The following is a 12,436-nucleotide window of genomic DNA, read 5'->3' as shown; positions in this document are numbered from 1 at the left end:
TACTAAAAAATTATTATTTATGAGTTTAAAGGAATATAACGAAAATTGAAGAGAAATATGCATCTTCGATTATTAAAATACAAAAGATGAATTAAAACAGAGACAGTGATTGAAAATAATTTATTTGTACCGTCATATTTATATATCTAATAACATATTTATGAATATCCATTTTTAATCTCCATTTTGTATACGTTCCGTAGCAGATTCTAACCCTTCCAAGCTGGTATCCGGTTCTCCATCTACAGTTCTGTACCATGAAGATAACGTTTTTGGATGCGGCAAGCAGTTACCAAATTCTTCGCGAACATACTCGTACGCGCGCGGGGAATAATACTGAAGTGTTAACGCGAAGCAACGCAAATTAGGACTGTAACACTTAGACACGACATTACTTTTCTGCTGTATCAAACGCTCATAAAGTTCACCAGTTAACCCACCCAGCGTATTCATCGGCTTGGCCTGATTCGTTTTTATGGCTTGTTTATTTTTCAAATCCTCCAACATGCTCTTTAGCGTAATAAGTTGATCGTTCTTTCGACGTATCTGTTGCTGCATAAGTCGCACTTTCTTCTTTGAGTCTGTTTCCAAAAATTTGATTCTTTGCCTTAACCAGGTTTTCTCTAGAAAATGACTAGTCTCAGAGAAAGGCACCGTCATTGTTTCTTTGTCCTGTTTAGATGCTGCAGGTTGTGATGTTAATGGACACTCGTCAAGTTTGGAAATACCATCTAAAGAAGTCGTTGCTTCTTCTTTTTTTTCAGGTATCAAAGATTGCACTGGAATAATAACAAATATTATGTTAGTTTAGAAATATTTACATCTGTATGTATGTATTTTATTTCGGCTTCACAGCCTTGAAATGGACTTGGTTTACAATTATAACAACTTTTTTCTATACATGTTACCGCCGCTCCGACTTCGTTTCCGAGATATTCGCGAAAAACTGCTGCTACTACACAATGTATTCTGCCGCATGGGACAAAACAAATGACGAAGCTTACCTTCGTTTCCGAGATATTTGCGAAAAACTTCTTTTGACTTATTCCGACGCAACGCATTTCACTTTCCAACTTGTCCGGGAATTAGTACTGGTTGGGGCTAGATCAGCGCGGGGGGAGGGGGAGGGGGGGGGGCGCGCGCCCGCCCGCGGGCGCATAAAGCCTGATAGCGAACCGATATGAGTCGGGGTGTTGACGGGCATCCGCAAGTTTCTGGTTCAAATTTCTAAACTCACATCAGTTCGCGATCATGCTTTACGCGCCCCTCGCACTACTCTAGCCCCAACCAATACTAATACCCAGGGCAAGTTGAAAAGTGGAATGCGTTGCGTCGGAATAAATCAACAAAAGTTTTTCGCAAATATCTCGGAAACGAAGATCGTGCGGCGGTAACATGTATAGGAAAAAGTTCTTCAGAATGTTGATCTTGATAACATATCCAAAAATCATTGAAATCGGTGAGGACGGAAAACTTCTAAATAATTACCAACTCTTCTTTTAAAATCATCTTTAACTTTCCTTTCCCTATTCCCCATATTCGCCATTTTCCCCAATATTGACATTATCAGTTTATTTTTCTATCACGCAAAGTGTATATCAATTAAAAATAACTTTTCTGTAGGAACATACTTCTATTAGGTGATAAATTTGTGTTCGTATCATCCTCTGGCAAGTTTAAAGGTTTTACATCAGTGCACAATGACTTTTCTGTTATAACGGTTTGCTGAAATGAAAGCGCAAACAAAACATTACTGTTCAATATGTCTGTATATACTCGGTAGCAATTAAAACTATTCACTATTACACATGCACGTGGTAATGCATTGGGCCTCAATTGAACGTTCAAACCGCTTCTGTCGAAACATTTCTCCTCAAAGTGTGCCGAGCAAATGCGAGAACTTTTTGAGACCGATGCCGATTTGATACCCAAAAGATCTAACCATACGCTGCAAGTGTCAGAATTCCGTGGGAGTCTACAAAAAACAAAGTTCACAATAAAATGTATTGTACAGATGTTTTAAATATAATAAAATAACCTCAATACCTGTGAAATGTGTGTTTCACATCAGTCCGATAAGTACTTTTCTTCCAGTTTTGGCAGTCCGACCTGTTGGTGCACGAGGGCACAAGGCACTTCATTGATAGTTATTAAATTTAACTATCAACGCTTAATAACGCTGTGGACGCTGCGGAGTATTGATTGTGAGGAGAACGAACCAACAGACCAATTTATAGTTCATTTAACGCTTGCGATGTTTGACATAGAAAAATTGAATTTGCGATAGCGGAAATCTGACAAGATTGCAGAGATATTCTACTATCCACAAACTGCAATAAAAATATGTACCGTTTTACTATCGTAAATAATAAAAGGAAAAATACGTGAAGTAGCCTCGATCTGAATTTGAATGTAGACATTACGTTTAGGGGAACCACTGCTAACAATAAAGAATTCTTAAATCCCTTCAGTTTTGTTTACATATTGCTGACCCTGGATTATAGAGGATTAATGAAAATGTAAGGAGCTATTTATGTAAATCACGCATCACATCCTTTGCATAACAGTATGATATGAAATTTTAGGAGCTTAAAGTGGTTTAAAGTATGTTTTGTTTTATTGTTCTCCTGTGTTTTAACTAGGATGGCCGTTTCAAGCTTATTTTTGCTAGTGATCCTCTAGGGAGTGATCGGTATTGTTGCGAGTTGCGATTCTCGCTCTAGCGGCGTTTAGCGCAAGCTCTTGGAGCGCAAAGTTCGAACTTTAAAGAGTTAAGAATGAAGTTTGTTACATTTGAAATTTGTTTTGACGGACCGTGTTATAATAAAGCCCAACTTTGTTCGTTTCTTGATAGTTCTAGTTAATATTCAATAATTAAATTTAGTTCATTTCAATAATCTTTATTTCGTTCAAAGTTATTCGTTACAAATTGTCTTGTTCAATCAACTTCGCACGATTCGCGAGAGCAGAACCCTTTTGGGTTCCAGGGACACCGGACCCTATAGAGGATCATTTTTAATTTTACCTGTTCGCGCGCGCGTAGGTTGTTGCAGGTTTAACCATGAAGTAAAAGTACTCTTATACTTCATGGTTTTAACGGATGACCTTATTTGTTATAGTCCAATTCTTTTTTTCCCCTCCTCTCTCTCCTACGGGTCCCAGCAGCGGCAGCGCACCGGGAGAAAGGTGGTGTTGTTGTGTTCTCCCATCTTTCCCCAGTACACCGTCCCGTGATACTTAACTTCGGCGGTCTAACGAGAACCGGTGTTTTCCATCACGGCTACGGCCGCTGGTTGGTTTAAAGTATGTTATGTTTTATCGTTTTCCTGTGTTTTAAACAGGATGGCGTTTCAAGCTTATTTTTGCTTATATTGTCCAACGAACTATAGTCCCATAGGTTTAAAGTAAGTATCTTAAAATAGAAATGAAATATAAACTTTACGCGATAAGGAAGTGAAGTTTGATGTTTCCCTCCCACCACCAATGTGAATACTCTACCAACTCATACTATAGCTATTTAACTTATGTCATAGAGCTGGTCTAATTGTCCATCAAGTGACAGGTTAATAATGGCCGATAGGAAATAGTTCGCTTCTAGGCGAAGTATAACTAAAATTATTTTAAATATAATAACACCGATCTGAGAATGGCCACTGCTTCAAATTCTACGAAAGACGAGGCAAAAACTAAGTCACAAGGTTAGACTACTTTCTCATGATTATTTGCATAAAACATTCTGCTCACTGCACTGTGAAAATGTTGCACAGTTCTATTTGAAATTATTTCCGCTTAATTTCACAGCTGTTATAGTTTCTTTGCCGTGTTACATTAATTTTATTCTTACACGTAAAATTGAGCGTACAAGGCGGACTTTTAGCGTTCCGATAAACATAAAACAATATTTTTATAGTTTCTTCGTGGTGTTTTCGTCGCGAAGATGACGTCATAGTGTGTTTTAATGTACTGCGGCCAGTGTCTTATGGCATATTGTAATATGAATATAATGCAATGTGTTAGTAAAAATGTGTAATAGTATTTTATTGATTAACACCGTTACTTTTGGTTATAACGTATGTCGAATACTTCTGTTAAGCTAAAGATGTACAAGCGATGGGTTGCATTGGGCGCACCCAAGGCGATGGAATGGAAAATGTGACCACTGGGAAAACTGAAATCAAGCAAACCAAGTACCGCCTCGGGGATGCGCTTATTTACCACCCAACGAATTTAAAGCAATCGAGCTCGATACCCCCGGTTACTCCAATGGGTCCAATAATAAACCTAGTACCGAAACATATTATTAACGTGAAAGATGAAAAGCATATTTTGAATTCGTTGAAGTCGAAGGAGCCAAAGTTCGTTCCTTACGAACCATATAAAGCTGCGGTTAATCCAATCATTCCATACGACAAGAAAAATAAAAGATCGCAGAGAAGCAACTTGAATATGAGCGTGACAGTCTCTCAAGTTGCTGCGATGAAGATTCATGAAGCAGACCCGCCGTCGAACGATGCTCCAAAAGCTGGCGAGGATAAGCTCGGGGAGAGGGAATGGTTGAAAGAGAAGAAAGCTTACGAAGCGGAAATACAGAAGCTTAAAGAGGAAAATAGTCAGCTTGAAAATCAATTGAAATTTCAGGCGCAGGTATTAAAACATTGCACATAGATATTATGATTTTATTCTATGGAAGAAAGGAGTGACCGAAAATATATTTTCGAGAGATAAATCATTGAAAACGCGATACACATGTTACGCTCTTTTTAAACAGGTCAACGGGGAATTAAAGAATTTATTAGTAGCCGCTGTGGGAGAAGACCTCGAAACGAAAGTTCATTTGTTGACCGAGGATAAATTGCAGCTCGCTCGGGCTCTTTTAAATTCAGCTCAACACCTTTCGACTCATCAGGAGCAAACCGAGTGGCTGGCCGGTCAGTGCGAAGTTTGGAGAAGTAAATTTTTAGCCAGTAGGTAAATGAAAATCATTCGGTCAAAGTATTTATAATTTTTTTCTGATTAAACGTGTGTATCGTACACTTTTGAAGTTCACATTTAGACAGTTCAGTTGATAAAATACTTTTCGCGACAGCTTAATGGTCGAGGAACTTGCGAAATGGAAGGCAGCTCTCTGTCAAAGGACAACGGATCTTCAAGAAGCGATAAAAAGGCTGCTAGAAGATCGCAATGTGATTCGAGACACGTCTCTGAAAACTTATAGGTATGTTTAAGCATTAATATGTACTAATAATAATGTTCTGAGCGAAGAAGGGATTCATAAAGAAAGTTCTCTCATTTTAGGACACTTAGCATTCTCCGCGAAAATTTCGACTCTGTAGGAAAAGTCTCTTGCAAAAGGCACGAATTGCCGACTACAAATATTCTAGACCTGACGCAAGGCTGCTGCCAAGTAGCAGAGATTTTGAAGGTTCAATTATTAAGTGGCGTAGAGAATATTAGTTTGCAAAGAGAGATCAATATCACCGGTCTAGATATGAAAACACTTGCGGAAAAAACTGCTGAGCAAGTACGTGCCCGCTTACTGTAGTTTTATATCGACTTCTTTGCCCTGTACATTATATTTCGTGGTTCGCAGGTATTAATGAGCCCAAAGTTGCTCATGTCAGGAAGGCAAGACATAGCGTGTAGCGCAGTGATGGGAGCAGCCGTTGCGATTGGTGGCGGAATATTTCTTCCGCGATGTCAGTCAAACATAACTTGCTGTCCCCACTGTAGTGGTGAAATTAAACAGATTTAAGATTCTTTTAATCCCATATACTTCCTTAATTTATTGGATTAATTGTATATTTCCATACTCTTTTTTAACGTATACCATATTATTTTTGTATTCAGAATTATTGATTTACTGGTGTTAACAATATTGATTGACAATAAAAATAAATGCCTAATACTACGCAGTGCTTGAAAAAATTATTCATTGCCCTCGAAAAGTAGAATAAAATCGTGACGACGCTTGAACGATACTTTCCAGAAATTAGTTGTGCGATATTAGTCAGAAAAATAGAGAACATGCCCAACTTTTCTAATTCTATGATCGCGCGTTAATATTTTGTAAACACGCGCGCATTGGTCTGCGCAATCTCTGCGCACTCGCGTCTGCAGTGCGCATCTTATTAAAATCAAAATTGCATTTAGCAATGTTATTATTGACGATATATATTTGCTGAACAGAATTTTTATATTAATAATTTCTTTCTTTATAAAGAATTTGAAAGAGAACAAATGTGATTTGGTGTGAAATGAACACCAAATTATGCGCTAAGTGTGAAAATACTAAATGTGAATATTATTTTCGAGTACAAATTGTACATATAACTTTTCTAAAAAAGAAAGTTAATTTGTTTATTAAAGTTTATTTGTTTTGTAATTACAAGATTACCATGCAACTATTTTAATATATTTTTCTTTCCAACAAATTTTTTATTTTACGACTCGTTTACAACATCGTTGACATTTACTTAAATGTGTAAGCAGCATATTTAACATAGCTATTGAATAAAATCGAATCTGTGGTGAGAGATTGAGCGTTATTTAATGGGCCGCGGGAACTCGCGTTTAGTCGACGCCGAGCGCCCGTAGGTGTAATATGTCGGTTTTTATCGCCGCCGATTTTAGACGAACGCGAACGGTTCGAAACGAAGCGATCCCGCGAGTATTTTTACGTGCGCGTGCTTCGCAGTCATTCTCGGGATTTTGTCTGTGAACCCTCCCTGCGAACAATCCGCGTCGCGGTGGACACACGAAAGAAGCGTGCGCGCAAAAGACTTTTTCGCTCTCCTCTCCCCACTCTTCGCTTCTTTTCGCCCATATACCGCGATCGAGCGTCGATGCTCGATCGGGATCGCTCGACGTCGTGCGTACCGATAGAAAGAAAGGAAAAAAATCAGTAAATATACTTCGAAATGTGCGAGGGAAGTCGCGCCACGTGATCTAGACAACGAAATGTGCGTTTCTAACGGACTATTCTCGATTTCTACTGTGATTTCCGTTCGTCACAGTGACGCGAGTTGTATTATAAAAAATCGCCCGTTTGTACGCGGAACCTTTATGAAATACGCTGCTCCCGTGGATCGATAACGATACTGATATTAATGCACCGCGATCGACAGCCGAGCGATTGGTGCAGGCCGTGCGGAATTAAATTCCCGAGAAGAAGAATTCTGCGTTAAGACACTGAGAAGAAGAAGATACTGGACGAGTTATTTATGTGATCTATTTTCACGCAAGTTGTGTTACCTTAGTGGCCTAAAAATATCAGTGAAATTTGATTAGGCACAGCTCGATGCTTCGGTATTACCTATACGAATATTTATTCCTGTTTCAACGAGACAGCTCGTCTAAAATTCTTAACTACCAGCTTCTCCTTACTTAATTGCATTTATCACGGTAACGTTGCAACAACGCTGCATTGTGAAAATAATTGCAAGCGATCGATGAATGAGTTTTTACGATCTCTATACAAATTATAGGTCTTCTGTAAATATATATGCATCCATGTCAATTCATTAGCGATGAATTAATACATATAGCACGTTAAAAACATGTAGGGCATTTTTCAAAGTCGATTCCACGCGTCAAAATAAGGACAAAGGTTCATTTACGCTTAATGGACGTAAATCCAATAACATTTCATTTTTTGATGCACTGTTTTTTATTACTTAAAGCACTCAATAAAAACACCTGTAATGGTGCAACCGCGCTACAGTGCATTGTGTATCAGTTGGCCTACATCGAAATTAATAAAAGCTTCGAGTATACGGCAAGCCGGGTGATGTGAATCTGGTTGCATATCTGTAGGATCCTCCGCGTGTATTTCGCAAATTGTTTACAACTAAACAACAGAAAGTTCTTGCACGTGAACCTTCCCATTATTTCGACCCTGAGAACTAAGTACGAAACATGGTTTTAAAAGAATTTTGGTAACATCTCCTACATCGTACATGACTAGTAGAAAGCATTTCTCTTTTTAATTACTCGCTGATATGCTCGTGGAACTTATAGAGGCTCATAAAGCATCGTGTACGTAATTACGCGCGCTGCCCAAAATAATTCAATGATCATGTATTCTAATAGGGTAACCAATACTTCGAAACGTTACTCGTTCTATAAAAATAGAACTTTTGGTAAAAGTCTACAATCTTAAAATCTTTTTATTCCCGATATTTAATTAATTTTCTGGAATTTTACGTTCTCGTATTATTAGTAATTCATACGCGAGATTCGCTAATTATTTGGAGCGATGTATGAATAATTTTGCAACGAAATATGTGAGCACGTATAAAATCGCGAAACGTAAACAGTGTAATTTGATTAATGCTGATTTCAGTTTCGTGAAATAGTTAGGGAAATATCATTAACGGAATTAAATTTCTCGGAGCTCTGTAACAGAAAGTAAAATTAATATTAAATTCTCGCTGGGTATTATTAATTCCATTGAATCTTCATTAAGGGCGTAAAGGAAGACTGTTAGCTCGGACTTCGTGTGATGTTTCGTGATGGACAGTAACTCGGCTAAGTCGTTCGTGAAAAAGGTGGGAAGAAACGCAAGAAAAGTATTTTCGTCTTCGTTAAAAGATAATGGAGGCAATTGTTCTTCGCGAAATACGTCTGTTAAAATTAAGGAGGAGAAGGAAACTACAGAGGAAATCCAGGTACGATAAATCCTTTTTCTATTACGTTCTGTACACTTATTCTGATCGTTACAATAATTACAATCAAATTGAAAGTTCGTAGGTTTATTGAATGTAAAAGATTCCGCGCAAGTATGAGTAATCTGAGATCAGCGTAATCCATACACTATTAACGTGTAACACAATCCACTGATCCACGATCACGTTATAATTAACGCGAATATCCCGTTTCGTTCATTATAATTTTTTGCCGAAAAATCATGATGTTTTCTTCTTTATTTACCGGTAATTAAAATTTACCCAAAATGTACGGTGCTATATTTTCCCCCGTCAATTTTAATAATGTATCCCTTCCTCGCAACAGGTATTATTAAATTTAATCATTATACGCTTGGTATTATCTTAAAACAGTGCCTCAATTCGTGAATATTTCGGAATCTTAATATGTATAAAGCAGAAAGTGTTTGTATGTTTGTCTGTCGCCCAAAAACTTTCGAACGGTAAACTCTGGGGTCACGAAATGTGTTCCAGCTCATTATGCCTAATTAATCCAGATGAATGTGACTATTTTCATAAAAAATAAATAATTGTTTTTTAATAAAATCAGAATCTAAATTTCGGGATAATTTTATTATATAAATTTCGAAATATAAATATAAAAATATAAAAATATAAAAATATAAAAATATAAAAATATAAAAATATAAAAATATAAAAATATAAAAATATAAAAATATAAAAATATAAAAATATAAAAATATAAAAATATAAAAATATAAAAATATAAAAATATAAAAATATAAAAATATAAAAATATAAAAATATAAAAATATAAAAATATAAAAATATAAAAATATAAAAATATAAAAATATAAAAATATAAAAATATAAAAATATAAAAATATAAAAATATAAAAATATAAAAATATAAATATATAAATATATAAAAGTGTAAGAGTGTAAAAGTGTAAAAGTGTAAAAGTGTAAAAGTGTAAAAGTGTAAAAGTGTAAAAGTGTAAAAGTGTAAAAGTGTAAGAGTGTAAGAGTGTAAAAGTATAAAAGTATAAAAATATATAAATATTTCGAAATTTATATAATAAAATTCGCCCAAAATTTAGATTCTGATTTTATAAAAAAAATATTATTTATAATATTTTATTAAAAAAAAAAAATTAATATAATTATATTTCGAAATTTAGTATAATAAAATATTATAAATAAAATTTTAAAAAATGTTTTTAAAAAATATATTTCGAAATTTATATAATAAAATCTTTTTCCTTTTATTTTTGTTACGTATTTAATTAATTCTCTTAGATGCATTAATTCCTTCATTATTTTACTTTCTGCTTTACATTAATTCTTTGTTACAGCAATATATAGGTATAATCGTGAAAGACATTTGTTTATTAGAAGTATATTTTTAATACATTTTGAAATAATGAAAGTTTAGATGTGCTACCCTATTCTTTCCAAGTTTAAATCTAGATTTTGTAAAGTAATGTGCTTTTCAAACCATCTGTTCTTTGCGTTGAATGTTTATAAACTCTGTTCACATAATAAGTTATTGTTTTATATGTGATCGCAGGAATATGCAGCTACTACGATGAGCGAATTATTGGGGTGGTATGGCTATGATAAGGTCGATAGTGGTTGCACGAAGAGTCTGAATTTGGATCATTTCACGTCCACACCTAGCAGAAGAACCAGCCAAACACTCCCAGTGGCTCGTAATCTCATTTCGAGCAAGCGGATACAAAGATCTCCGATATCAGCAAATACACCTAATTCGCCTTGCGAAGTTACGAGTCTACCACTGTTGTATTCCGCAAAGACTTTAACAGCTATGAACAAACAATCGACTTCACCTCCATTGTTGCTAAAAAGAACGTCGCTCGATTCTGCACCTAAGTTTCCTTACAAGCATTACACAAGCCCCGCTTGTTCAGGTGAGAGGAACAGAAATTATCGTAATGCGTGTTAACGATTCCACTTTATCCCTTTTTTTTTCATTTCAGACAATACAGCTTGCTCTTGGTGCGGTCGAGTTACTCAAACATGCGAGCCAGGAAGGGCAAACTCTCTTTCTCATAACATGTTAAATACTTTGGGGCATTTCTGTAGCGAAGCCTGCTTCGCAGCTGGTAGAAGAGCTGTTTTTAAACGAGCGAAAACGTGTGACTGGTGTAGACACATGAGAAATCCAATTAGCTACGTTGATTTTCAGGTATGTAATTTCAACTGCTAAATAACTGAGTTACGAATAAATACGAAACTTTTTTTAGGACGGCGAGAGGCAACTACAATTTTGTAGCGATAAGTGTTTGAACCAATACAAGATGGACATATTCTGCCACGAGACGCAAACTCATTTAATGCTTCACGGTTTAAACAACGTTTCATGCCATGACTCAGAAAAGGGTAATTTAATAACGCCAGAGCTTTGGTTTAGAAGTTGCCAGTCACCGCTGAATCCTTCGGAAGATACATGCACGACGGACGAACATGCGACATCAAATTCATCGTCCTCCCATAGCGAGGCGAAGGAGAAAGAAGAGAACGAGATCGTGAAATTAGTAGAAACTAATCGAAAAGCGACAAGAAAAAAAGATTCATTTTGCATTCGAGTGTGTGCGAAAGCGAATAACTGTAACGAAAAGAAGAATCTTTGTTCGGAAACTAACGAAGATGATCATAGCGAAGAACAGGCTCTAACGAATGAAGACAATTTCTGCCATTTCATGAGTAATCAGAATTATTGTAGAGGGAATTGTTCAGAAAGAAAGCCCTTGAACTTTAAGGATTTCAAGAATGATTGTAGCTTGATGGACGTTATAAATCAAAGTTCATATAACCAGAAACGAAAGAGCGGTATATTTTTAGAGAAGAATATTCATGTAAAAGACGTAAGGAATTTGCAGGAAGAAAGAGACCACAATTTGTCGGAGAGTGTATTAAGATCGTCGTCCTGGTTTGCAAATTTAACTGCATCTGCGGTACAACACAAAGCTCCGCTTATATCTAAGTCATTCACGGATGGATCTAATGCGGCAAACTGTGAAAAACAACCTAATGTGTCTTCGAGAGCATCGTCACCTGTACAATCCAATCAAGCTAAAGTTTCTGTTCGAGCGTTACCTACGACTCTTTTACCGCCTGTTACGGTCCTAGTACCTTACCCTATACCACTGCCTATACCTATTCCTATTCCAATCCCCATACCAACTCCAATTCCCAGCAAATTACTGACCAGCAGAAAGGAAATTTCTACGTGTACTAACGATTTGAAATACGAAAGTGTAATGCACAAAGATCCAACAGAAAACAAGGGCTCTATCCCCAATGAATCACGATTGTATACAAATACTAACGAACCAACGAAAGAGAGCTCGCAATATGAAACTTCAAGAAAGTCTTGTCCTACGTCGTCTACTACCATTAAAACTGAGAACCCCAGTAATGTAAATTTAGCAAAACATGCTGCTAAGCATCCGCGGAAAAGGAAACGTTTAACTGAAATTATCGATTACGAGCACGAAGAGTTTCAATTGAAGAAAGGAAATAAATTTATAGCTGCTTGAAAAGGACAAGTTTTAAACAAATATTGTTTTTATAAAACGTGCATTGTGTCAGTAATATTCTCTCCGTTTTCAAATGATAATTTGGGAATATGAGTTACGCGATAATTACTATTATAGGAATGATTACTTTTTTATGCTTAATGCAAATGAGCTTTTCAGTAAATACAGCAATTTCATAGCACAATAAAATTAATACTTTCATTAATTATA

General features: G+C 36.1%; 3 protein-coding genes across 11 annotated transcripts; 2 read left to right on the top strand and 1 right to left on the bottom strand.

Annotated features, from left to right (window-relative positions):
• Positions 1 to 106: 106 nt before the first annotated feature.
• Positions 107 to 2,587, bottom strand: LOC143366376 (uncharacterized). Of its 3 annotated transcripts, none has more exons than XM_076807438.1 (4): positions 2,047 to 2,587; positions 1,801 to 1,975; positions 1,632 to 1,725; positions 107 to 779 (listed from the first exon to the last, which is right to left on the bottom strand). In XM_076807438.1, the coding sequence occupies exons 1-4, from the start codon at positions 2,139 to 2,141 to the stop codon at positions 175 to 177; spliced, it is 969 nt and encodes a 322-aa protein (XP_076663553.1). In that variant the 5' UTR covers positions 2,142 to 2,587; the 3' UTR covers positions 107 to 174. The 3 variants fall into 3 exon arrangements, with proteins under 3 accessions (XP_076663553.1, XP_076663554.1, XP_076663555.1); XM_076807439.1 differs by having other exon boundaries at positions 1,807 to 1,975; positions 2,047 to 2,586; XM_076807440.1 differs by having other exon boundaries at positions 1,813 to 1,975; positions 2,047 to 2,586.
• An 888-nt stretch (positions 2,588 to 3,475) lies between these two features.
• Positions 3,476 to 5,908, top strand: LOC143378727 (golgin-45). Of its 2 annotated transcripts, XM_076830654.1 has the most exons (7): positions 3,477 to 3,698; positions 3,911 to 4,012; positions 4,094 to 4,644; positions 4,769 to 4,968; positions 5,087 to 5,215; positions 5,296 to 5,521; positions 5,591 to 5,908. In XM_076830654.1, exons 2-7 carry the CDS (start codon positions 4,009 to 4,011, stop codon positions 5,750 to 5,752), a joined length of 1,272 nt encoding a protein of 423 aa, XP_076686769.1. In that variant the 5' UTR covers positions 3,477 to 3,698; positions 3,911 to 4,008; the 3' UTR covers positions 5,753 to 5,908. The 2 variants fall into 2 exon arrangements, with proteins under 2 accessions (XP_076686768.1, XP_076686769.1); XM_076830653.1 differs by lacking the exon at positions 3,911 to 4,012 and having other exon boundaries at positions 3,476 to 3,698.
• A 662-nt stretch (positions 5,909 to 6,570) lies between these two features.
• On the top strand, positions 6,571 to 12,431 carry Sobp (Sine oculis-binding protein). Of its 6 annotated transcripts, none has more exons than XM_076806739.1 (5): positions 6,571 to 6,959; positions 8,465 to 8,666; positions 10,234 to 10,594; positions 10,664 to 10,872; positions 10,931 to 12,431. In XM_076806739.1, the coding sequence occupies exons 2-5, from the start codon at positions 8,511 to 8,513 to the stop codon at positions 12,224 to 12,226; spliced, it is 2,022 nt and encodes a 673-aa protein (XP_076662854.1). In that variant the 5' UTR covers positions 6,571 to 6,959; positions 8,465 to 8,510; the 3' UTR covers positions 12,227 to 12,431. The 6 variants fall into 6 exon arrangements, with proteins under 6 accessions (XP_076662854.1, XP_076662853.1, XP_076662852.1 ...); XM_076806738.1 differs by having other exon boundaries at positions 6,571 to 7,222; XM_076806737.1 differs by having other exon boundaries at positions 6,571 to 7,305.
• Positions 12,432 to 12,436: the final 5 nt, after the last annotated feature.

Source organism: Andrena cerasifolii, chromosome 2 (assembly GCF_050908995.1).
Source record: "Andrena cerasifolii isolate SP2316 chromosome 2, iyAndCera1_principal, whole genome shotgun sequence".
Classification (NCBI taxonomy): Eukaryota; Metazoa; Arthropoda; class Insecta; order Hymenoptera; family Andrenidae; genus Andrena; species Andrena cerasifolii.
Note: the sequence above shows the minus strand (reverse complement) of the source record. Positions and strands in the feature narration are given on the sequence as shown.

What these genes read in the sequence shown, in the direction of transcription:
- LOC143378727 (XM_076830653.1), top strand. Translation starts at nt 3,647, where the DNA reads ATGGCCACTGCTTCAAATTCTACGAAAGACGAGGCAAAAACTAAGTCA. An exon ending in AGTAAATTTTTAGCCAGTAG is followed by an intron (nt 4,969 to 5,086) that starts GTAAATGAAAAT and finishes TTTTCGCGACAG; the next exon opens with CTTAATGGTCGAGGAACTTG. An exon ending in CGGAAAAAACTGCTGAGCAA is followed by an intron (nt 5,522 to 5,590) that starts GTACGTGCCCGC and finishes CGTGGTTCGCAG; the next exon opens with GTATTAATGAGCCCAAAGTT.
- LOC143366376 (XM_076807438.1), bottom strand. Translation starts at nt 2,141, where the DNA reads ATGAAGTGCCTTGTGCCCTCGTGCACCAACAGGTCGGACTGCCAAAAC. An exon ending in GTGAAACACACATTTCACAG is followed by an intron (nt 1,976 to 2,046) that starts GTATTGAGGTTA and finishes TGTTTTTTGTAG; the next exon opens with ACTCCCACGGAATTCTGACA. An exon ending in TACCACGTGCATGTGTAATA is followed by an intron (nt 1,726 to 1,800) that starts GTGAATAGTTTT and finishes CTTTCATTTCAG; the next exon opens with CAAACCGTTATAACAGAAAA.
- Sobp (XM_076806739.1), top strand. Translation starts at nt 8,511, where the DNA reads ATGGACAGTAACTCGGCTAAGTCGTTCGTGAAAAAGGTGGGAAGAAAC. An exon ending in CACAAGCCCCGCTTGTTCAG is followed by an intron (nt 10,595 to 10,663) that starts GTGAGAGGAACA and finishes TTTTCATTTCAG; the next exon opens with ACAATACAGCTTGCTCTTGG. An exon ending in TTAGCTACGTTGATTTTCAG is followed by an intron (nt 10,873 to 10,930) that starts GTATGTAATTTC and finishes AACTTTTTTTAG; the next exon opens with GACGGCGAGAGGCAACTACA.